The following is a 26,166-nucleotide window of genomic DNA, read 5'->3' on the forward strand; positions in this document are numbered from 1 at the left end:
AGACTTTTGAACTCTGGGAGAAGGTGAGGGTGGGATGTTTCAAAAGAACAGCATGTATACTATCTATGGTGAAACAGATCACCAGCCCAGGTGGGGTGCATGAGACAAGTGCTCGGGCCTGGTGCACTGGGAAGACCCAGAGGAATCGGGTGGAGAGGGAGGTGGGAGGGGGGATCGGGATGGGGAATACGTGTAAATCTATGGCTGATTCATATCAATGTATGACAAAACCCACTGAAATGTTGTGAAGTGATTAGCCTCCAACTAATAAAAAATAAATAAATAAAAAGAAAATAATTTTTAAAAAGTCAGACATGACTGCCATATTAGCCAGTCTTCCCTGCTTCATAGCTGTTTGACCCAGCAGAAAGGAAGCACAGATCCTTACAGAGACCTGTGTCCTGTTTGAAATGTAAAGTATATTGTTTGTTTTTCACTTTATTCATTACCACCAAAACTGAAAAATAATACAAATGCCTCATCAACAGGGAAAAGGGTAAATAAGTTGTGGTATAATGGGATACTACATAGCATAAGAAACAAGTGAACTATTGATGCATGCAGCAGCATGGGTTAATCTCAAGATAATTATGCTGAGAGAAAGCATACAGAAAATAGTATATACTGTCATTCCATTTATATAAAACTCTCAAAAATATAAACCATAGTAGCAATGGCAACACACTCCAGTACTCTTGCCTGGAAAAATCCCATGGACAAAGGCGCCTGGTAGGCTGCAGTCCATGGGGTTGCTAGGAGTCAGACACAACTGAGCAACTTCACTTTCACTTTTCATTTTCATGCATTGGAGAAGGAAATGGCAACCCACTCCAATATTCTTGCCTGGAGAATCCCAGGGACTGGGGAGCCTGGTGGGCTGTGGTCTATGGGGTCTCGCAGAGTCGGACACGACTGAAGCGACTTAGCAGCAGCAGCAGAAAGTAAGTCATAGGGGATGAAGTGAAAGGATGGCAAAAAAGAAAACAAACAAACAAAAAAAAAAGAAAGGATGGCAGAAGAAGGAATTAGGAAGAGACACAAGGAAATTTGGGAAGGATGATAGACTCTGTTGACTATTGTAAAGCTTTCATGGGTCAAGTTAAAACATCAAATTGTACACTTTATACAATTTAAGTCAGTTATATCTCCATAAGGCTGTTTTTGAAATATGTGTATGTAGGCATGTATACGTATGAATGCATGTATATGATTGAGGGGACTCGTAGATTAAAGGAGACTTGAGAGACATAGCAACCAAACGCCATGTTTAGACTGTATCCTGATTCAGGCAAGCCAACTGTAGTAAGACATTCTAGAGACACTTGAGGAAATAGTTTGAGTGTTAGATTATGCTGATTAATTATTGTTGATATTGTTAGGTAAGACAGTAGCACCAAACAAAAGCCCATGTCTGTTAGACATAGTTCACTTGGTATGAGTTTATGGGTGAAAGCATACCGTGCTTGTGATGTGCCTTTGAAATACTCTAGGACAATAATGAGAGGGGAATAGATGAAAAATACAGAGAAATATTGATAATTGAAATTCAGTGATGAGTACTTTAAAGGTTCATTAAATTCCTTTTTCTTTCATGTACTTTGAAGTTCCTCTTAAAATTTTCTGTAGTTTTTGTTTTATTGTCAGGATAAAATCCAAGGTCTCCCTTGTTTTAGCCTCTATCCTACTACTACAGCCCCATCATCTGCCTCCCATCACAGTTTAGGATCTGGTGATCTGCAAGGTGACTGTCTGTCCCAGTGCGCCTGCAGTCTTGGTTTGCACCCATTATCCCAGGGTCCTCTCACTCTCAGAATATTCTAATTTGAGTAATAAAATACATGCTCACCATAGTTACAGTTATATCAATCTGTAATTTCTCTCACATACCTGGTGCCTCTTACCTATTTGTCTTTACTGGAGTAGTCCTTGGTCCAGAATCCCCCTTCCTGTCCCAATGCTTTCCTTATCTAACTCCTTCCTACTCTTTTCCAAGCCCTAGAGATTTGTCTGATTTAACTCTCTTAAATAAATGAGAAAAACTGAAGCTCAGAAAGGTGAATGTCCCTTCCTAACTAAGATCATGGAGCGTAGCAGTGGCAGTCAGAAGCAGAGCTCATGACCGCATCCCTCCCCCCACGCACTGAGATCGATAAGCAGTTTTGAGGCGTTTTGGAGATACCCTTTCACAGAGACAGAGCTTGTATGTCTGAGAGTGCGTCACCCTTGGAGCAGAATAAGAAAGCTGTTGGAACAGTGGTCGGTAGCGCTGATGTGTATAAGAACTAGATACTGATAATGTAACGTTTCAAATGTTTGTTAGATACAAAATGCATTGGTGATTATGACACCTGGGTTTGTTTTTGTTTTTGTTTTTGTTTTGCTATATACACTTATTTACCAGAATGGTAAATCTGTGGGGAAGCTGCCAGTTTTTCTAACTTTTTAATTGTTTTCTTGGAATCCTTTCATGTGATATGACTTGGAAAGTAATGTAGGATAATAGGACTTTATATATTTATTTTAAAATAAAGAATATCATCTAGAGCATATCTTAAAAGTTATCACAAGAAGGAAAAAGGTCTGTCTGGTGATGGATATTGAGTTACTGTGGTCATTTCAAAACATATACACGTATTGGATCATTATGTTGTATACCTGAAATTAATATAATGTGTATATCTATTAAAATTCAGTAAAAATTTTATTAAAGTTTGCTGAAATAAAAAAAAACAGAGATTTTGCACCTAATATCTGTTTTTCTTTGCTATTTTCATAGCGTCGTCTTGGAGATGCAGCCAAGAAAGCCATCAGCAAATTGACAACCAGAACAGTGAAAAAGGGTGATAAGGTATAGTAATGAAATCACTTTAGCACTGTAAAACAGTAAAGTATTTTGCTTTTCGTTTGGTAGGTGACAGTGCATACTGAACATTTGTGTCTCCTCCATTAGGCTTTCCTTTTACTTCAAGCATACCATCTGATGCTTTACTGTAAACTAACTTCTCTTGGAAATCTTATTCTTAGTATGCCTGTTATCTGGAGATCCCCCATACAGTTCTCTAATTTTCCTGGACTTTTAATGCTCTTGTCATCATTAGCTTCACTGGACTCCTTATAATGTCCCTAGCTGTTTCCCTAACAGTTTTCTTCTGCTGAAACCTAGCATACTTTGGGGTTCTTCTGTACAGAGCCAGGAATGTGCGTTCTCTTCCCATGCTTTCTAAGACTTTGCGTCTCTCTTCGTTGTTTTGATTCTTCACATTAGTGGGGACTGGAGACCCACATTCAGGGCGTGGCGGTTAACATGGTGCTCCCTGGCCAGTTGGCTGAGCAGTTTGAAGGAAGGGCACTGTTTGTTAGAGTTGGGCCTGGTAGCTTACGGGGAATAAATCGGAGAGGCAGTGATAGAAGCTATCTGTGGCTGAAATTGCTAACCCCAGTTTTTCAGTCAGATTGCGAAACTTGGTGGAGTCCTGCTTCTGCTTTCTGTGGACAAAAATAGCAACTTAATGTGAGACCCTATATTCAATATATTCAAGGCTATCTAGAATTAAAAAACTGTGTCTCTGAAGGCATAAAAAACAAACCTGTCTTCTGCTAAAGACCAACTCTAATTTTTTATCGAAGAACTCTGGAAGGATAATTACGGATAATTACCACTTTCTTTACTTTACTCATTTTTATTCCCACTTCCTTGACACCCTACATCTATTTTCCCTTGTTACAGCTTGGAAAGGTAGAAATATTTTCAGTGAACTTCATGGTACACTAAATAAACAAAGAACTAGAAATACTTGCAGAAAATATATGCAGCATCTCAACAACTGTACTTCATGCCACAGGAGTGATCACCCATATAAATGCTTTTTTGATCTGATAGCCTTCAGCTGCCACATTAATTTGAACTTCCCTGGAGCTCGTTTAACTTATCCATCCTACTTTGTCCCCCGTGCTAACCATCTTTCCTTACTGAAGTCAACACTTTTTCTTAGTTTGTATCTCCTAGACCTGTCCTGCTGAGTTTCAGTCCAAGGGGCAGCGACGCAGCAAATAGTGTTGCCTTTCCTGGTAGTGCTCTGTTTAATGACAGGTCAGGGGAACCCTTCCCCAGTCCAGAGGAGGCAGCGATTAGTTACCCTTGTTGACCAAACACCTGGCAGACTCTTCCTGAACCTTCATAAAGACCTCGTATAGAGTCAGATCCGTGGCTGTTCTCTGTCCCAGATCTCCTATCCTTGGGGCGGGTCTGGTGGTGGCTCACCATCTTTCCTGCCTGTACTTAACTTTGTGGTCAGATGAGTGTCCTGGTGAGGACAGCACACTCAGAATGCTGACGCAGCAGTAGTGGGGAGGAGGTGGTCCAAGGTGATGGCTGATTTGAATCTTGAAAAATGTTATTATTCTGATTTCTAAGCTATTTCACAAACAGAATTAGTATTAATTGTTACACTGTAGTTTTAAAAACAAAAGTAGATTGGCCTGGATACAACTTGGGTTGACACAGTTAAGCAGTTGGAAGCATACTACGTTTTTTATAACTTTTCATTCTATAATTACCTATTTACCATAGTTGCCACAGGAGAAATTTTAGCTGGATTGTATCTCCTCCATTTAGGTACTTTTAGGAGTAGCATGTAACTTTTGTTCCCCTGCTTGCCTTTCAGGAAACAGACCCAGACTTCGATCATTGTGCAGTCTGCATAGAAAGCTATAAACAGAATGATGTTGTCCGGATTCTGCCCTGCAAGTATGTCGGCTTTCTTTGTTTAAAATAGAATGGTACTAATTCTGCCCTGCAAGTATGTCGGCTTTCTTTGTTTAAAATAGAATGGTACTAATGTGATTTGTGTATCTCCCTTTTGGAGTGGGTATCCATTTGCTTTTGAGAGCCATTCTTACCCACAACTTTTCTGGTAGGAAGAGGCCTGGCTGCCCACTGAACATGGTGGTAAACAGAAATAATACAGAAGGACAACTTCCTACTGGCCCTACCATTTCTGAGTCATGTGGCCCTGGCAGCTCTACTGCAGACTTCAGCGGGACCTGATTGCAAACCTTCTCTAGTTAAGAGAAAAATAGGGTGCATCAGTAGCCTAAAAACAGTAAGGTCAAGAATTTTTATTTCTGTGATTTCTGTGGGTTTCAGATCTAGCCACTGATCCCCTCCTTCTTAGATCAAGGATACATCACTAGGTCCTCCAATAAAGCCTCAGCAGTGTCCACTTGGCACTGGGTACCAGAACTCTGAATTGGCAGCTGGCTTCTTTACCACTAGGCCGCATGGCAGAAAGTGAAGAGGAACTAAAGAACCTCTTGATGACGATTAAGGAGGAAAGTGAGCGAGCCAGCTTAAGACTAAATATTAAAAAAATTAAGATCATAGCATCCGGCCCCATTACCATATGGCAAATAGAAAGGGAAAAGATGGAAGTAGTGACAGATTTCCTCTTCTTGGGCTCCAAAATCACTGCAGATGGTGACTGCAGCCATGAAATAAGAAGACTATTGCTTCTTGGCAGGAAAGCAATGACAAACCTAGACAATGTGTTGAAAAGCAGGGACGTTACTCTGCTGACAGAAGTCCGTCTAGGCAACGTTATGGTCTTCCCATTGGTCAGGTACGGCTGTGAAAGCTGGACCATAAAGAAGGCAGAATGCCAAAGAATTTATGCCTTCGAACTGTGGTGCTGGAAAAGACTCCTGGAAGTTCCTTGGGCAGCGAGGAAATCAAACCAGTCAATCTTAAGGGAGATCAATCCTGAATATTCACTGGAAAGACTGATGCTAATGCTGAAGCTCCAATATTTTGGTCATCTGATGCACGCAGATGACTCATTGGAAAAGTCCCTGATGCTAGGAAGGATGGAGGGCAGAAGGAGACAAGAGCATCAGAGGATGGCATGGTGGGATGGCATCACCGATGCAGTGAACGTGGACTTGGGGAGACCTCGGGCGATGGTGAGAGACAGGGAAGCCTGGCGTGCTGCAGTGCGTGGGGTCACAAAGAGTCAGACATGAGTGGGCAACTGAACAACAAGCAGAACTCTGGGACTTGGGTTAAGCCTTTGGTTGAGCCTTGGCTGTGTGCAGTGGGGAGGACTGGTACGTGCTGTGTGCCTACCCCAGGTCAGGCACTCTGCTCTGTGCAGTTTGCATCTGCTGTCTCCCCGTTGTCCAGTGAGGTGTGGTGACGTCGGCAGTGGAGCTTCCAGGGCCAGGGTCACACAACTCAGAAATGGCAGCGCGGGTGTAAAAATGTCCTTCTGCATTATTTCTACTCTTTACACAGGGCCACATGCCTCCCTCAGAAAGGAGGATGTTCGCCTGCACTCTGGTGCCCCCAGAAGAGCGTGTGGATTTCTACCATGGTGCTATGCCAAGCTCGGGAGTATGAAACATTAAGATATACAGTCTGAGCATTGATTGGAAAAATATGAAGTCACCTACTGAGAAGCCTAAAATCAAAAGCCTCTCCTCTTCTCATTTAAAACTCATTCATGTAACTCTTATCTTCTAATAATATGGAACACGTGAATGAATAAAATAATCAGTAGTAGTTGTCTCCATGAGGCTACTGGTGTTAGTTTACTTATTCACAAAGTTATATATTTTGAATCCAGAGAGATCTGGGTTTCTTTAAATCATAACATATGAATAATTCCATATATTGAAATGGAAAACCAGGATTCTGGAAGTCACGTCATTTAGTTTACATATTAAGGGAACTCTGTAAAACAGCTGTCCTGTAGAAAATTAAATTATCTAATTATAGTTTTCAGATCTAAAAACATGAAGCTAAAGGAAATACACATACAAACACAGTTGACCCCTGTACAACGCAGGTTTGAATTGCACCAGTTGACTTATTTCAGTAGTGAATACTGCAGTAGTAGGTGATCAGCTGATGGTTGAATGTGCAGAACCATGAATAGAGAAAAAAAGAAAGTGGAAGTGCTAGTCACTCAGTCGTGTATGCCTCTGCAGCCCCTTGAACTGGAGCCCGCCAGGCTCCTCTCTCTCTGGGATTTCACAGGAGTGGGTAGCCATTCCCTTCTCCAGGGAATCTTCCCAACCCAGGGATTGAACCTGGGTTTCCTGCATTGCAGACATATTCTTTACCATCTGAGCCAGCGGGGAAGCCCACGAATACAGAGGGATGATTGTAAGGTTATATGTGGATTTTCAACTTCAGTGGGTGTCAGCACCCCTAACCACTGCCCCTCCACATTTGTTCAAGGATCAGCTATACAAATCAGGGGAAACAGTATTAGGATACTTTATAAAGCATAATCAGCTCTTACTTGCTTTTAAAAACTGTTCTTACCTGCACAGATTTATTTTGAAACTGGAATAACCAGGAAGAAGTCAAGTCTTTGCAGATTCTCTGTCTTCCTCTCTTAGTCCAGGGGCCCCTAGGACTGTCTGGGACCTAAGAATGAAGGCTTCCAAAGCTGTTAATGGTAATTAGTAAGGTGACAGTGTTTTCCTCAGGGGAGCCTCAGCTGAAACTAGATTGTGCTGGGAAATTTGTTCCAAATTCTTTCTGTCCTTCAAGAATTGGCTTTTCTAGAGTTTCATTCCTAGTTCTCTTTTTTCCTTCCAAAGGTCAGAATCAATGGGGAACTTTCAGAAATATATCCTGAGGGGAGCTCCAGGCTTGTTTGTTTTTATTAAGTACCAGGGGTGACTCTGATGCTGCAAGGCCACGCCATCTGTTGAAGTCTAGAGCTGTGCTTGATCTTAGAAATTTCTTAGAATTTGACCTACCACCAACGGAGGGGATCTCAACCTTTGTATCTGTTGTCTGCTTTCGAGTATTAGAATTTGACACACAGCGTTTTTTTGCACCTGTAATTAGGACACTGCTCGCGTGGTTGTCTTTTATTCCTAGATCCTTGTCTGGATGATGCTTCCCCTTTTACTTTGAAGCTAGCCTGCTCAGCAAAACATTTCCTCTAACTGAGATGGTGACAACAGCATGATTCTGAGGTGCAGTGAAAACTGACTTTACAATCAAGCAACGTTCTGTGTGACCCAAGTTGACAGTTCTTTACCTAGAGCAAGGTCTTTCCACCTGGGCACTGTTGACATTTGGGACCAGACATTTCTCTGTTGGGCAGGTTTGAGGGGCTCCCCCTGCATTAGCAGTATCTTTGGCTCCACTCCCTAGGTGCCACTAACACCCCCCACACGTGGCCGTTGACAGCCACAGATGCCTCCCGGTGAGGATGCCTGACGTAGAGCATGGCTCCGCACAAATACTCATCGTTACTCCATGTCTTCCTTAAGCCTCTGTTTTCCCGTGGGTCCCTCTCAAGTTCCTTTGAGTTAACAACTCTTGTGTGCCACTTGCTCTGTGCTCGCTCCCTCAGATACTCTGCCTTCCCTCTGTAGCCTGCGGGTCACTGAAACTGACGTGATGTGTGACTAGGCTCTGTCTTCCTTTAGCTCTGGTTGCCGGTCAGCTCTGGCGCCTGGAAGGCTAGCTGGGCCTGGAGCACTGCCCAGAGCCCCTCTTTTTCCCTGGTCATTTCTCCCTTCTCCTCAAGCAGCACATCCAGGGGTATCTATTCTCCTTAAACATCTGCACTCATCCCTTTATTCCTCACTCTTATCAGATAACTTCACCGTTGTCTTCACAGAAAACAATGGCTGTTAGTTGAAATTCTCCTGGCTTACTGATCCTAAGCTTTCACGCACACCTGCCTCCACACCCACCCTTGCAGCCTTGCCTCCTGTCAGGACAGAGGACAGCCTCCTTGGTTCTAATGTGATTTTCAACCTGGGCCTCTGTGTGCCAACACCTTCTCATCCTTGAGACCTGGCTCTACTGACTATTTGCTCCCTCCAGTTCTTGTCCTTTCTGTCTCTGCCCACCAGCATTCCATCATGCTCAAGCATTTCCTATCCAGTGTTTATAACTCTCTTTCAAACCCATCTCCGAAGCTGTACCACCCTACAGCTTCTCCCCTTCACAGCCAGATTCTGAAAAGCATCTGCACTCACTGTCTCTTCTTCCCCTGAGTAAAGCAGGGAGAAAGTACAGGAGCCTTTATATCTGTTTGTCCTTCCTTTTAACATACCTGCCCCAAGACTGAACTAAGACTTTGTACAGACAGCAAACCTCTCGTGGATTGCCGGCTTCTTGCTGCATGGCCTTCACTCCTGACCTTCTGTCATGTTAATTTGCTGAGGCCAGATGGCAGTCAGCACCGCGTTGGGACCTCCCACTTGTGTCAGCTGATTACAGTCAGCCGTCCTCTGGATGTTAGCCAACTCACTTAGAAACTGGAAAACGCTCCCTGTTCTGCACCTCTTCTATTTAAAGGTCAGCCACAAAATTTTTAGTGGTTATAAACACTTTTCAGAAGTAGAGTGCTGCAGCTCGGATCATTGTATGTCTAAGATGCCACCTTGGAAGCTAAAGTGGGTCAGTCGCCTGGCGGCTGGCAGAGGCACTGCTGTGATGCCCCCTCCTCAGAGGGAAAGCCTATTTAAAACAGTGCCTACTGCCAGTCCTAGTTCGGGGAAAAGAGTTCTTGTCTCTGACCTTTAGTAATCCTGGATCCTTTTATATTTGCCAGGTCTTGCACGGCACCAAGAGGCTGCAGAGCTGTGAAAACAACTCGCCTTCAGTGTAGACGCCTCACCCCACCCCCAGCCATTGTTCTGATCACTCTAGCTTACAGTGTGTTGGGAAGTAGGAGAGTGGGAAGGCATTGTGTTTCAGTGTTACTGGTTTTGTTCCCTTTTATGTTCTATACTTCCACATATCCCCCAGTATTTCTGTATCCCAAAGTATTTCTAATAGGAATAAAAGACTTTTCTGAGGCTCTGACACACTTGTCCTTTACACGTCTCACCGTTCGTGAACACATCGCCCGCTTTCCGTTCCTGTACACCGCTCAGCCCTAAGTATGTCGGGCCCTTTTCTGTGTTTATGTGCATTTTTATTATTCGGGTCTTTTTAGAACAGTGTGGGAAGGGGTCCTTTTCCAAGTCTTACTGGCCCCACGTGCCCCTCTGAAGTGTCTGTGGATGCCTTTCATACATCTGCAAGCCTGTAAGAGGTCACTCTGGTGCGGGCATGTGGAGACCTGAAGTTTTCACTTCAGCACGCTGAAGTGTTCTGACCGTGCCGCAGGAGTTGTATGAAGTATTGACATTACTTTGCCTAGTTATGTGTTTAATAATACCTTTTATTTGCATATCCTTGGGGTCTTTTCTGAGTTTTTCAGTTACTGCTGCAAACAGCCTCACAAGGCAGACGGCAGGCAGCCTTCCCCTCTGCGCTTCTCCCCCGCAGCGCTCAGATGAGACAGCTGGTCGTCAGAAAGAGCTGTTTGTCGCGGCACAGGCTATTGTAGGAGCAGGGAAGGCCATGTGGAGTTTGGTAAAACAGTGGACCCGAGGAGACAGAAGCAAGAGGTAAAGAAAGCAGGTGATGAAGAAGAGAAGCCGCTCATTCAGGGCAGCTCCTCTCCACAGCTGTCAGTGGCCTGAGTCAGAGTGACGGGCTTGTGTCAGAAGGGCCAGCAGGTGAAGAGGGAGAGGTGTGCTGTGGGAATTAGACTGTTTTCTGGGCCAGGTGTAGAGCTAGACTGTTGAAATCCTGGAAAGAGTGTGGCTGGAGGAAGAAGTATGGGAGGGAGGGAGGGGCAGCTTGCTGGCTGGGGTGGGGACTGAGGGTGGGAAAGCCATAGGGTGGGCAGATCACCTAAAGGAAAAGCGTATTTTATGGAAAAAAAAAAACAAAAACTTTCTGATTTTGAATTAGCTAAGGAAGAGACAGGCTTCAGCAATACGTGAACCAAGAACTTCCAGATATTCAAGCTGGTTTTAGAAAAGGCAGAGGAACCAGAGATCAAATAGCCAATATCCTCTGGATCATTGAGAAAGCAAGAGAGTTCCAGAAAAACATCTATTTCTGCTTTATTGACTATGCCAAAGCCTTTGACTGTGTGCATCACAATAAACTGTGGAAAATTCTGAAGGAGATGGGAATACCAGACCACCTGACCTGCCTCTTGAGAAACCTGTATGCAGGTCAGGAAGCAACAGTTAGAACTGGACATGGAACAACAGACTGGTTCCAAATAGGGGAAAGGAGTACATCAAGGTTGTATATTGTCACCCTGCTTATTTAACTTATATGCAGAGGACATCATGAGAAATGCTGGGCTGGAAGAAGCACAAGCTGGAATCCAGATTGCTGGGAGAAATATCAATAACCTCAGATATGCAGATGATACCACCCTTATGGCAGAAAGTGAAGAGGAACTAAAGAGCCTATTGATGAAAGAGGAGAGTGAAAAAGTTGGCTTAAAGCTCAACATTCAGAAAACTAAGATCTTGGCATCTGGTCCCATCACCTCATGGGAAATAGATGGGGAGACAGTGGAAACAGTGTCAGACTTTATTTTTTTGGGCTCCAAAATCACTGCATGTGGTGACTGCAGCCATGAAATTAAAAGACGCTTACTCCTTGGAAGGAAAGTTAAGACCAACCTAGATAGCATATTAAAAAGCAGAGACATTACTTTGCTAACAAAGGTCTGTCTGGTCAAGGCTATGGTTTTTCCAGTGGTCATGTATGGATGTGAGAGTTGGACTGTGAAGAAAGCTGAGCACCGAAAATTTGATGCTTTTGAACCGTGGTATTGGAGAAGACTCTTGAGAGTCCCTTGGACTGCAAGGAGATCCAATCAGTCCATCCTGAAGGAGATAAGTCCTGGGTGTTCATTGGAAGGACTGATGCTGAAGCTGAAACTCCAATACTTTGGCCACCTCATGCGAAGAGTTGACTCATTGGAAAAGACCCTGATGCTGGGAGGGATTGGGGGCAGGAGGAGAAGGGGACAACAGAGGATGAGATGGCTGGATGGCATCACCAACTCAATGGGCAAGAGTTTGAGTAAACTCCGGGAGTTTGTGTTGGACAGGGAGGCCTGGCGTGCTGCGATTCATGGGGTTGCAAAGAGTCAGACACGACTGAGCAACTGAACTGAACTGAACTGAAGGAAGAGAGGCTTTCTTTCCCAGCTTGTCCCTAGAGAACAGTTGGTCTTTGTTTTCCTTCATTACAGTGCTCCACAGGGACCCAAACACTTTCTTTTAGATCAGCAAATCTACAAGGGAACACTTAAGGACCCTGACATAAGAGAAATCCATTTATAACTAAGGTTAAAGGGACAGAGAACACTCAATTTAAACAGCTTTAAAAATTAAATACGGGATTAAACCATTTTGTTCATACCAAATAACCGGTAATGGAAAAGAAAAGCTAGATAATAAGAAAAGGGGAAAGCAGAAATGCTGGTAAGAAGGGAAGGTAAAAGCCAGCACTGCTGGCCTAAACCAGGATTTCCACAGACAACTGGTTCAAGTCAGCTCCCCAACTCCGGAGCAGCTGCACTAGAGGTCACATAACCTTCTCTCTTCTGTCACCTGCCAACTGGCCAAAGTTCATTGTCCACACTGCATCCAACTGCCTGAGAGCACCTTCCCAGCCCCCCATCTCTACCAACACTGACCAAACCCTCACTGGTCCATAGACCTCCCAGAGACATTTGCCAAACATATGCCAAATAAAGGCAGATGCATGTACACTTGCAGTGAGGAGGAACTGTCATTTATGTCAAACCTAAAGGGGTCTGTATCTGAAAAAAGGAATAGAGGCCTTGTTCTTGTCTTCCTTAGGCCACAGCCAACACCGTTCACAGCTGCTGGGAAATAATCCCCACCTCTGAGAATACCCTCTCAGTGGAATTCTGGGGCAAGCCTTTATCTCCCTTTCAGAGTACACTTCAGATGCAAGGAACAGTAAACAGATGTGACAATGTGTTATGTATACTAAATGAATTTAGGTCTTGCCTATGGTTTGATGACTTTCACCCCTTAAGTGAAAACCTTCAGGGATGATGAGGTTCTGATTCATTGCATTATCTGTAAGTTTCAGACTGTGTGTACAAAGTCACTTTAGTCGTGTCTAACTGTTTGCGACCCTATGGACTGTAGCCCGCCAGGCTCTTCTGTCCATGGGATTCTTCAGGCAAGAATACTGGAGTGGGTTGCCAAGCCCTCCTCCAGGGGATATTCGCAACCCAGGGATCAAACTCGCATCTCTTATGTCTCCTGCACTGGCAGGCAGGTCCTTTACTACTAGGACCACCATTTAGTTGCCAATATCTTGATTCTTGGGCTTCTCGGGTGACTAAATGGATAAAGAATCCACCTGTCATGCAGGAGATGTGGGCAGAGTCAGATGTGACTGAGCATGCACACACATCTTGATTCTTAACCCCAAAAAATGGGTACAAGGTTACTGAGTGATGATTGGTTATTTGGGTTGAAACTGTAAGCATGAATGTTTCTTCCAAATCCCAATTAAAACAGTGAGTTTTCTAAATCTCTTACTTTTTTAAACAGGAACATATATTTTGAAAAGGTATATGTAACTACTTATAAGCTAATATATAAATTACAAATTAACAACATTTAAAAAGCATATGATGGTTCAATTTGGTATCTTTCTCAAAATTTCTTTTATCTTATCCCGAGACTGTGATTAGACGATGGTGCCCGGAACGCCTGTCCTGGCCCCTGCCTCTGCCCCTGCCCCGCTGGCCAGGACTGTGGGGCTTCCTTGTGGCCTCATTTCAGGTCCTCAGAGCTACCACAGGGAGCTACATGAGCGTGAGAAGTGATTTCAAGAGCGCCCTCACTGTCTTTTCTCCTTTCCATAGGGCACATGCACCTTCTTCAAGAATGCAAAACCCTCCGTGACTTATTTCCAGTCACAAGGATGTGACGCTCCACTCTCTGGAATAAAAATCACCCATCCTCTCTCCCTTCAACATTTTAGCTAAAAACTGCTGGTTAAATGTTATCTGATTCCTAAGCACAGCTCATCCCTAAAAATAGTCCAACTACCCTGTAACTTTACAAGCATTTAACTTGGGTTGCTTAAAGGTCTTTTTTTTTTTTATTTCATTTACTTATTTTTTTGTTTTTACCTTTGGTTTATTTTTTTTAATTGAAGGAAAATTGCTTTACAATGTTGTGTTGGTGTCTGCTATACAACAACGTAAATCAGCCATAATCATACATACATCACCCCCCTCTTGAGCCTCCCTTCTCTCCCCACTTCCCACCCATCTCGGTCCTCACAGAGTGCCAGTCTGAGCTCCCTGTCTGTCTCTTTTACAAGAAAAGGTCTTTTTTTTTTTTATTTCATTTACTTATTTTTTTGTTTTTACCTTTGGTTTATTTTTTTTAATTGAAGGAAAATTGCTTTACAATGTTGTGTTGGTGTCTGCTATACAACAACGTAAATCAGCCATAATCATACATACATCACCCCCCTCTTGAGCCTCCCTTCTCTCCCCACTTCCCACCCATCTCGGTCCTCACAGAGTGCCAGTCTGAGCTCCCTGTCTGTCTCTTTTACAAGAACTCTTTTTAAATAATGTTTTAAACAGCATTTAAACAGAGGTTCATGAAACTAATTATATAGAGTTTAACTCCTGGTTAACATTTAACTTCTGGTTAATATTTTTTGAAATTCTTTTTTTCTGCTTTGGATATTATTGAAAACAACTGATTTATAAGATACAGTTATCTTCATTCTTAGTAAATTTCCTACTTTTCCTCAAATCTTTATTTGGAATTTGGTGGAATAAAACCAAACAACCAAATACTACTTATCAATTCTCATTATACGGTGCTATTAACATATAAGATTGGGTTTAGATTTTCTGCCGGCTCTGTTTTAATACATCCCCAGTATTTGTCTCTTGGGACCGAACAGGCTAACTAAAAATTTCATTTCTTTGCATTTTGGCCTAAGAGTTTTTCAGGATATAATTTGTGATATAATTCTCCATTTTTTTATAGGCATGTTTTCCACAAATCCTGCGTGGATCCCTGGCTTAGTGAACATTGTACCTGTCCTATGTGCAAACTTAATATTTTGAAGGCCCTGGGCATTGTGGTATGTTTCCTATTTTGTTAATACTTCTGTGTCATTTTACATCTAAGCATAACATAACATAGGCTTTCTCTGCCAGATAGTCTTGCTGGTCCAATACTACGTTTTCTTCCACATTAAAGTCTAGCCCACATCAGAGAACTTATGGAAGAGCAGCTGAAGAACTGTGCTAGTCTACTTTAAAGTGTGCTTCTGTTGGGTGGTAGGTGTGTGACGAAGAACTAAGGTAGAAAGAAGGATGTGATTTTCCTATATTTCAATATCTTTTTTTTCTTTAAAGGAGGAGAATGTGGATTTTTAACTCTAGTCCAGTAGTAATTTTTTCTGCATTCAACGTGATGTTAAACCATGTCATTACTTATGTTTCTTCCTCTTGAATTTGGCTTTGCTCTCCTGGATGTTGGTAATTGAGGGTGAGGTCAGTGAGGGTGGGCAGTGCCAGCCCCAAGCTGATCTCTGACAGCTGGGTAGGGGCTTTGGTTGGGTAGCAGCCACATAGAGCACTTCAGCCATAGCCAAGTGAGCCAGCGTTGACTACCTGAGGACCTTGGAGTTCTTTCCTTAAAAGAAGTATCAATATATGTCCAGGATTATTGCCTTTTAGAGGAAAGTAAGATACTTTCTGATCTCAAAAAAGAGTCGTTGAATAATCTCCATATAGAGAAGAAAGTTTATGTTGACCCAACAGATGAATTCCTCATTTTAACTTTGCAGATCTGAATAATCCTATTTAAAATATGCCATCAGATGACATTTTAGAAGCAATCCAGTTAGGTAGTAGTGCCCCATTTATCCTCCCATCTTCAAAGATCATGTCAGTGATTTATAGTTTCTTTACCTCTTAACACTTGACACTGGCCTAGATACTCCCTTCTGGTGAGGGCCACCCTTGAGACTGTCTGGCGGCACCCCTCGCCTTCCACGTCCACTAGTTAGGGGATGAAAGTAGCCTTTAGCCCCACAGCACTCTGCTCCTCTCCCTCAGCATTAGGTGCTTACATTGTGAAAAAGATTTTTAGAGTTCAGAAGACTTCTCAATGTAGATCTACTCTTGGTGGTATGCTTTCTTTATGTTTTAAAGGTGAAATATATTTAAAACCTGACTAGCAAATAGATGAGATGTTACAGAACAGTCAATAGGGAAAAAGGGATATTTTATGTTATCTGTGTTAACACATGCACCAAAGTGATTACACTGCACTGATTGTCAACTTAATAATAATAATAATAATGAATCTCTTTGCCTGTGAGCCATGTTCACAAAACGTTGTCCTTTATAAAGATGAAATATCCAATTTTCTCAGTTCTACAGTGGATTTTGGCTTTCCTTTGTATCATTTTGGGGAAGAAATCACCAGTTTCTTTTAAATAAAAACTCTTGAACGAGAATGGAAAGTGTAAATGGGGAGAGAAATGAGAGGAAATCACATGGAAAAAACTGGTAAAATCTTTGCAACAGGATGTCAAGCATTTAGAATTTGATAAAAGGATCTGTTAATCTTACAAGCGCTTTTAACCTGGAAATATTTTGCAGCCAAATTTACCGTGTACTGATAATGTAGCATTTGACATGGAAAGGCTCACCAGAACCCAAGCAGTTAACCGAAGGTCGGCCCTAGGTGAGCTCGCCAGTGACAACTCCCTTGGCCTCGAGCCACTTCGCACTTCGGGGATCTCGCCTCTTCCTCAGGATGGCGAGCTCACTCCTCGAACAGGAGAGATCAACATCGCAGTAACAAGTAAGTGGGCCCTGTGCCCAGGGTGCGGGACTGGCTTGCTGCTGATATTTGACGTGTGGTGAAGAGTTGAGGCAATTGGTCACCGGGGCCATAAGTCTGTAACTGAGAAAGTCATGGGTGCTTTTGTTAAAACAGATATTTGTAGTCATGAAACTTCCTTTCTAATAAGAAACTTGTGTATTTGTGTGTAACTAATGATTATAGTTGCCATTTGATGAGCAGTTGATCAGAGGTCTGTCTTAATAGCTGCTTATCAGCCTGTTTTGAAATGATGGTGTTGCACACAGGGATGTGAGGGTGACGTCTGCAGCGTCACAGGTGTGTTGTGTAACTGTGAGCACCAGCGCTCTCTAGTTCCTATGCTGCAGGAAACTTAGTAAAACACTCATCCAGAATTTGAACCTAAAATTCACAACTTCAGGAACAGTTGAGATAGCCGGTTGCCGCTCGCTGTATTTTACACTTTTATGAAATTTGGTGTCTTGGTATAATTGTACAAGAGGTGTGGGAAAAGCCATAAGATAATCTACTTTTTAAAAATGTTCTGGGCTAGTTATGAATGTCGTGATTGTTGAAATGTTGACAAGAAAAAAAAATGCTCTGAATGTTTTGATGGCCTTACCAAAGTATGAGTGGGCTGGCAGGCGTGTGAGTGGACATTCACCCTGTAACAAGCCAGCTGTTTTCAATCCATTCTTTATGTGTTATTCTCTTCTAACAACCTTTCACCCCATCTTCCTCATCACCACTCGGGTGCTGCCTTTTTCAGTATATGCTGTGCTTGCCTATAGCTTCAAGCCCTAACCCTAATGGGGCTCCTCTCAACTTCTGGGAGTCAGTAAAATGGATAAAACTATTACAAAAAGACTTTTCCCTTAAGTAGTAAGACTTGGGTGGTCTATTCAATTGATTTATACATGTTTTTAACCAACCAAAAATTGTTAGAAAATGATTTTGCATGTTTTATTCTCATTTGTTTAAACTCAAGGAGAGTTCATTAAGTTATAGAATCAGTAAAACTATTCTTTGATACATTTTGGCTAATTTCTTACCATTTCCCAGTGTTTTGTTTTAACAGCATTTCATGGTTTCCTGCTTTGACATTTAGGTTTTATGGGCTAGATTTTTTAAAAATGATGTAATAATAACAAAAGAGACAAAGGTTGCTTGTTTATTAATGAGTTATTGGTAGGTCTTTCATTGATCAACATTTATTGAGCACCTACTACTACATTAAGTAATTATCCCATTATATTTTATATAGAAATATCCTTTCAAAATCTTATATTTTGATGATAAAAATATTACTTCATGTGTCAAATTAATCACCTTTAGCAAATTTGTACATGCTAAAGTGAAATTCATGTGGTTAGATGAGACCAAAGCTGCCTCTCCTTTCAGCTCAAAGCTCTGTAGCGCCATAGTAACTGCAGCGCATTCAGCCAGCAGCCACTGTTTGCAGGGCACTGTGCTAAACACTCACTGGGGAGGACAGAGGCGGCCGGGACCTGGCTGCGTGCATCGGTGCTGAGATGCCTCTGGGCCCGTTGGGCGTCACTGTGATGGTGTTTACTTCTTTTTGGTTACTGGTTTTTATAACTGAAATGCCACGCATGTCTGGATGCTATATTCAAAATTGGAAACATAGACGTAAGTGAAGTTAGTCTGCTTATCATGTATAAAAAAGTCTTAAGAAGAAAAAAATTAAAAATGCTATATTAAGCTTCTTGAAACTGATGACCAGAATCTCTTAATTTTTTTTAAATGCCAGTATACATTTTTCCTAACCTAAAATATATGGGGTTAAAAATGGTGGATTTTACATGGGTTCCTGAATGTTTATTATTTTGACTTAAAGAAAAACCTAATAAATTCACTCTGTTGATGAAGAATTTGTATTCCACGAAGCAGCAGCTGCACTGTTATCTAAAAAGAAAGAGCTTGCTGTGCATTTTAATAATGTAAACCAAGATGGGCAGAGAAATGCTTATAGAACAACTCAGCATCCTGGAATCCTGAAGAACAGTTCTTCTTAACCTTTTGAAGATCACCACCTTTAAAATTCGATGAAAGTATAATAACCTTTTTCTAGAAGAATTAGTGGGCGCACCCAGTGTTGCATAGCTGTAGGATCCATGGAAAGCAGATTAGAAACACCCATGTTACACATAGCTTTCACATATAAACATTTGGCATTCCAAGTAAAAATTTCTTCTCTCTGCATAATTGCACATGTATAGGGCATTTTACTGTGTAAAACTTTGTTAAACCAGTCCTAGTTTGTGTATACTCTAGGGAATATTTTATAGTTAAAACTTTTTAGGAAGTCAGATTGATTCTCAGGTTGTTGTTATGTTTCTCAGTAAATACCGTTTTTGAAATATTACCTTGATGATACAGAGTTTGAAAAATCAAGGGGAAATATTACCTGATTTCCTAGATCTAGAAAGAGACTAGATGAAAAAACCTTTAGAGCTCTGTGTACCGTGAGCTCTCGTCTCTTGGATGGGCCAAGTATCTTATGAATAACTTTCCCCTTCTACTTCCGCTTGGTAAAGCCTTAAGAGCCAGTGCTGCTTCTTAGTGGTGGAGTTGTGAAGGGTAGTCCTCTTCTTTGCAGGAGACACCAATAAGATGTCCTTTTTAAAAAAGACTCTTAAGTAAACCCACTCGTAGGCAAAAAGAACATAGATGAGAATGCCACGGAAGCCAGCCTGCGAACTGCTTGGCGTACCCAGGAGACCTTTGGGGACCACTGCTCCATATTTCTAAGCCTTTCTTTAGGAATGAGTGACACAGCCATGGAGAAGTGACAGATGAAGAAGAAAGGTTATGAGTCTGGCTAGTCCACTTTACTGTCATTTAACAGTTTTGAAAACCTGTGTCCATGTGCCATTTTATATACATCTTTTACTGCACACTTTTTGGTGCCACACCTCTCACAGACCTCAGGACCTTAACTGGAAGAAATGTTTGGGCCATGCTTTCCTTTCTGCCTTGCAGCTTTCACCACTACTCCCACTAACCTTCTCCACTTAGTAGCTCTCTGGCAAACCTCCTCCTGCTTCACTTCCTTGTGCCAGTCTTGGCTTACACCTTCGTTGACGTCTGCTTCGTTGCATTTGAGGGAAATGTTGACATCGATTTGACTTAAGTCTTCTCCCCAGAGTGATTTCCTCCCTTTCCTTTGTCAACAGAAGAATGGTTTATTATTGCCAGTTTTGGCCTCCTCAGTGCTCTCACACTCTGCTACATGATCATCAGAGCCACAGCTAGCTTGAATGCTAATGAGTAAGTAACAAATTGTTTTTTGGATTGCATGTGCCAAATGATCCCAAGAAAATATGTCATTTTCATAAAGATCATGAGAATTGGCTCCCACCAATTTCATACTGATCCTGATGGGATCACAAACAGTAACACTGACTGGGAGTTCACTGTGTTCACTTTAGAAAAGATCTAGGGGCTTTTGTCAGCCACAAGGTTAGAGTAAGTCAGCGACGGACAAATGCCGAGGAAACCAGTACAGTTGTAGTGTGTAGAGAATCCCCACGTCCTGACCACTGGTGGGATTAGCCCCACTTTGCTGCTTGCTCGTCAGACTTTACCTGGAGATTTATATACTTAGCTTTCGGTGGAGAACTGGCACCGTGGCCTATGGTCACAGGAACATGGATATTTAACCTGCAAGAAAGAAGCAATCAGAAAGACCTGTGACTTCTAAATATTTGAAAGATGATCAGGAAAGAAAAATATAAGCATAGACTGTATTTTCATAGGACAAAATGAAGACCAGGTTACAGATAGGCAAAATTTCACCTTGGTAAAAGGAAGAACACCTGTCAGCAGGCTACCTACCAGTGAGACGGTGTGCTGTGGGGGTAGGGAGCGCCCTGGACCAGGAGTGCCTGCAGAAGCTGCGTTTTACCTGTTAGAGCTGCCGGATGGAAAATTGGGCTGGATCCCTGTTGAGGTCCAGTTTGATCCAGTGGTTTTCCAGAAGTAGCCTTCCACGGGGTAGCTTGTCTCCATGGGGGCGGCTTTATTTGTTATGCATTAAACTTGGGGCATTTACTTTAGGATATTATTCAGTCCTTTCTTTTAAGCAGTGTTCATGAAAACTCATTCAAGACGAAAGCATCCCTGGAACACTGCTGGAACTTGAACTTGATTTGGTGGAGTTCCTGTGCTCTCTGTTTTCTGTTATGTCCTGGCACTTTAGTTGATTAGTAACAACCAACCAAGCTCATGAAGTTGATTTAATTATATGCTTATAGTCCAACTGTAGAAACAATGGGCAAGAAACTTCCATTTCCAAGGGCATGATTTTATTCCTCCTAACCTGATCTTTTGGCTAGATACTTACAAGAAGTACCCTTTGCCGTCCTTGACATATTACATATTGAGAGATGTCATGGTCACTTGGCAGTCTTCAGTCGTGAGATGAGTAGTCTCAACCTCATCCAGTAGGTCACCAGCTAGCTGCTTCTGTTGGGCCCACCTGATGCAGTTTTACTTCAACCTAGCACAGTGTTAATAGCTCAGACTCTAGAGTCACACATACCTGGATATGACTACCTGCTCCTCCATATTTTTCTTGTGAGACCTAGATAATATTTATCTGAAGTTCATTTTAGTCATCCATAAAACAAGAATAATGGTAGGAGTACATCGTAGGGTTGTTGTGAGAATTAGCATATAAAGTGCTTAGCACAGTGCCTCTTACATAATAAGTGCTCAATAAATGTTAGCCAAAACAATTCCTCTGAGGTTCTTTCAAAGTTCTGTGAATGAGATGGCCATCTGTCTTTATCATTTGGCAAATGAATTTAATTTTCTTCCATGAAATAGAATACAGAATCATAAGAGCTCACGAGTGCCTGTAATCAAACCTCAGTTTGGAGGGAAATATTTATTTCTCCTGAAGTCATCACCTCTTTTGCTTACTCCCATACAAACCCATCAGACAAGATGATAATGTAAGCCCACTTCTTAAAATTTCGCAAATGAGCAAAAACCAATCACAGCAAGTAGCTGCACACTGGGCATTTTTAGGGAATTGTTAAGTAATTTAAGACTCACCTTGCTGCCACTCAGAATTGGCCAGGTGCTCAGTTCATGTTTTAGATGTTTTAGAGAATGTTCAGAAGACATGTTACCTGTTGTAAGTTAGAGTTCCATTCATAAATGCATGCATGACTCAGAATCTGAGTCATAGATCTTAGATCCATGTCTTAGTCCATCCCTTCTCCCATTAGCCTTTGTAGAGGGTTGTTAGTACAGTTGTTCACTTGACTATTATTTCTATGTCTTAGTCAAAGCCACTCTGAATGACAATTTTCATAATTCCATTTAGAGAAGTTGAGAGAGAGAGAGAGAGAGTGTGTGTGTGTGTGTGTGTGTGTGTGTATACACATACGGATGGATAAAAGGATGATGACCAAATTATTAATGGTGATTTTCTTTTTTTTTTTTTTTATTAGTTGGAGGCTAATTACTTTACAACATTTCAGTGGGTTTTGTCATACATTTAGAAAAATTTTAGATGATGTTTTTCTCTCCTATATGCTTTTATGTGTTGACTTTTTGTAACAGTAGTTAATTTTTTAAAGTCCGTTTTAATTCTAGGGGATTGAAAAAAAAGATAATGGTTGGGAATTCCCCAGCAGTCCAGTGGTTAGGACTCCACACTTTCACTGTCGGGGGCCTGGGTTCGATCCCTTGTCTGGAAACCAAGATCCTACAAGCCATGCAGTGCAGCAAAACATAAATAAATAAATACCCAGTCTTATTCAATGTCTCCTTCTCAAGAATATTGATGAAAAATTCCTATGTAATTTTAATTCTGAAAAGTTTATTTTAGCAAATAAATTTATAATTATTCTTCATTAATTCTTTGAAATCTGTCTTATTTCCCTTTTCACTTTTACCAAAAATTGCAGTCAAAGTAAGATTGCCTTTTCAATTTAATTGCTCTGTTTCAGTTTTCTGGGTACCCTCATCCATTTCTAAGATGGTCTTCTATGTGAGTAGATTCTGTCTTTTCACATGTTAATGATTTGTCTGGATATTACTAGTAAATTCCACCTTATACCTTCTACCTACTATTACAGTTTACTTTTCTGACAGTGTTACACTGAACTTGTGTACTATGATGTCAGTTAGATTTTGACCCAGTCTAGCCACTGGTGAGACCCCGTGAGCAAGATTAAGCAGTGAGCAAGATCTGTGGCCAGATACAAAAGCAGGGCTGTGGAACCCAGGCAGGTCCAGGCCTCCATGGGTCATGGATTGCAGCTCACCTGGGGTTGAAAGCACTCTGCCTCCCTCACCACACTCTGCATGTTCACACAGGGCTTGATGCTAGTTACTTAACTCAAGTTAATCAAGAGTCCATGTATCTGGGATCACCACCTTCTCTTGTGATGAAATACTATAAAAGTACTCAATCATGACTAATTGTGCTTTACTTTTTTAATACTATAAACAGATCTAGTGATTTTGAAACTTGAAACTTCATAAATATATCCATAAACAGGATAGTAGTCAAAGAAGCAAATAAATGCATGGTAAATGTATTTTTATATATTAGCTTCCCAAACATCTGTTGTGCCTAAGTAAGGCTCTGAGGAGGCCTTACAAATAGCTGAGAAAAGAAGAGAAGTAAAAGGCAAGAGAGAAAAGGAAAGATATACCCATTTGAATGCAGAGTTCCAAAGAAGAGCAGGAAGAGATAAGAAAGCTATCTTAAGTGAACAATGCAAAGAAATAGAGGAAAGCAATAGAATGGAAAAGACTAGAGATCTCTTCAAGAAAATTAGAGATACCAAAGGAATATTTCATGCAGAGATGGACACGGTACAGAACAGAAATGGTATAAACCTAACAGAAGCAGAAGATACTAAGACAAAGTGGCAGGAATGTACAGAAGAACTATACAAAAAAGATCTTCATGACCCAGATGACCATGGTGGTATGATTACTCACCTAGAGCCAGACACTGTGGGGTATGAAGTCAAGTGGGCCTTAGGAAGGCATCACTAAAAACAAAGCTAGTTGGAGGTATTGGAATTCCAGCTGAGCTACTTCAAATCCTAAAAGATGATACTATTAATGTGCTACAGTCAATATGCTAGCAAATTTGGAAAAATTTGGAAAACTCAGCCGTGGCAACAGGACTGGAAAGGGTCAGTTTTCATTTCAATCCCAAAGAAAGACAGTGCCAAAGAATGTTCGGACTACTGCACAATTGCACTCGTTTCACATGCTAGCAAGCTCAAAATCCTTCAAGATAGACTTCAACAGTACATGAATCAAGAAATTGAAGATGTACAAGTTGGATTTAGAAAAGGCAAAGGAACCAGACATCAAATTGCCAACATCCATTGGATCATAGAAAAAGCAAGGGAATTACAGGAAAACTTAGGCTTCATTGACTACACTAAAGCCTTTTGACTGTGTGGATCACAACAAACAGTGGAAAATTCTTGAAGAGATGGGAATACCAGACCTTACCTGCCTCCTGAGAAACCTGTATGCAGGTCAAGAAGCAACAGTTAGAACCAGACATGAAACGATGAACTAGTTCAAACTGGGAAGGGAGTACATGAAGGCTGTATATTGTCACCCTGCTTATTTGACTTCTGTGCAGAGTACATCATGGGAAATGCCGGGCTGGATGAATCACAAGCTGGAATCAAGATCTGGGAGAAGTATCAGCAGCCTCAGATATGCAGATGACAACCACTGTAATGGCAGAAAGCAAAGAGGTACTAAAGAGCCTCTTGATGAAGGTGAAAGAGGAGAGTGAAAAAACTAGCTTAAAACTCAACATTAAAAAATCTAAGACTGTGGTGTCTGGTCCCATCACTTCATGACAAATAAGGAAAAGTTGGAAACAGTGACAGATTTCATTTTCTTTGGCTCCAAAATCACTTGGAGACAGTGACAGCAGCTGTGAAATTTAAAAATGCTTGCTACTTGGAAGGAAAGCTATGACAAACCTAGACAGCATATTGAAAGCATACATCACTTTGCCGACAAAGGTCCCATATAGTCAAAGCTATGGTTTTTCCAATAGTTATGTACAGATGTGAGAGTTGGACCATGAAGGCTAAGCACCAAAGATTTTATGCTTTCGAACTGTGATGCTGGAGAAGAGTCTTGAGAGTCCCTTGGATTGCAAGGAGATCAAACCAGTCAATCCTAAAGGAAATCAACCCTGAATATTTACTGGAAGGACTGATGCTGAAGCTAAAGCTCAAATACTTTGATCACCTGATACGAAGAACAAATTCATTGGAAAAGATCCTGATGCTAGGAAAGACTGAGGACAGGAGGAGGAGGGGACAGGATGAGATGGTTGGATGGCATCATCGACTCAGTGGACATGAGTTTGAGCAAGCTCCGGGAGATAGTGAAGGACAGGGAAGCCTGTCGTGCTGCAGTCCATGGGTCGCAAAAGTCAGACACAACTGAGCGACTGAACAAGTTATATTGAACTTCAATTCCCAAAGTATGTTAATCTCAACGTTTACCAGCTTACATTTTCATAAATCTATTTTTCCCTCAACATAAGAAAAGTAAATATTTATTTGAAATGTTTTTATTTGAGGAATAAGTTATAAGATATGTGGATGATGTAGGAGAGATTTTGAGTTGACTGGGTGGTTCAGCTAAGTATTCTCTACAGCCCTCTCTTAGTTCCTGAATTCTGATGCATAGAAATCATGTTCTGAGATTTGCAGAGGGGTATAGACTAGCATTTAAGATTCAGACAGTCTCGGCAGGAGGAAATGAATCTGTTGTGCTTGACTTGATGAAAGCACTGAAGCAAATTTGAAATCCTGTAGCATAATTGAAGACCAAGAAGTCCTAGCTCTGCAGCAAGTCCATTGGGCTTCAGTGTTCTTTTTGAGCTGTCCTCCTCTGAGTTGTAGTGGTAGAAATATATAGGCCAGGTCAAAGCAACTGATGTTTCTGTTTTACTCTCTACTAAGAGTATTTCAGTATTTCTGAATTGTTTTGCTCAAGGTCTTTAAGAGGAGCATTGACATATTTCAATATAAAAGTATCTGAAAACTCAATCATTTCTTACTTTGGGGATGTGTACCTTTAGAAAAGAGGAGACTGAGGTGGTGTAAGAGGTGTTCTCAAGTATTTGGAGGGCTTTCAAAGGTGAGAACAGCTACTGTTTATTGCGTGCCTACCAAGATCTTACTCCTTTGTGGGACTCTGTTATTACCCACATTGCCCCCAGTTAACACTTGTAATAGTCCCGTGGTCACTAACCAGTGCCTACAGAGGGTAACACTTCCTATGTAGCTCTGGAGACATCTACAGGGAGGTAGGTTTCCATTTAATGTAAGAAAGAACTTCCTGCCGGTAAGGATTGTCCCTCACTGAAAATGAGCTGTCTTAAAAGCTAATGAGCTTGCC

At 41.6% G+C, this 26,166-nt stretch overlaps 1 protein-coding gene across 3 annotated transcripts in view; it reads left to right on the forward strand.

The window, feature by feature from the left end:
* Positions 1 to 26,166, forward strand: part of RNF130 (ring finger protein 130) — a 140,126-nt gene that overhangs the window by 110,528 nt on the left and 3,432 nt on the right. The window contains exons 4-8 of one of the 3 annotated variants that reach the window (XM_043466988.1): positions 2,777 to 2,848; positions 4,665 to 4,747; positions 14,896 to 14,992; positions 16,524 to 16,728; positions 19,926 to 20,019. In XM_043466988.1, the coding sequence (XP_043322923.1) occupies positions 2,777 to 2,848; positions 4,665 to 4,747; positions 14,896 to 14,992; positions 16,524 to 16,728; positions 19,926 to 20,019 (551 nt within the window). Of the gene's footprint in view, positions 1 to 2,776; positions 2,849 to 4,664; positions 4,748 to 9,584; positions 9,931 to 14,895; positions 14,993 to 16,523; positions 16,729 to 19,925; positions 20,020 to 26,166 lie in introns of those variants that run through there. The other 2 variants (XM_043466990.1, XM_043466989.1) reach the window with 2 other exon arrangements.

Source organism: Cervus canadensis, chromosome 4, assembly GCF_019320065.1.
Source record: "Cervus canadensis isolate Bull #8, Minnesota chromosome 4, ASM1932006v1, whole genome shotgun sequence".
Lineage (NCBI taxonomy): Eukaryota > Metazoa > Chordata > Mammalia > Artiodactyla > Cervidae > Cervus > Cervus canadensis.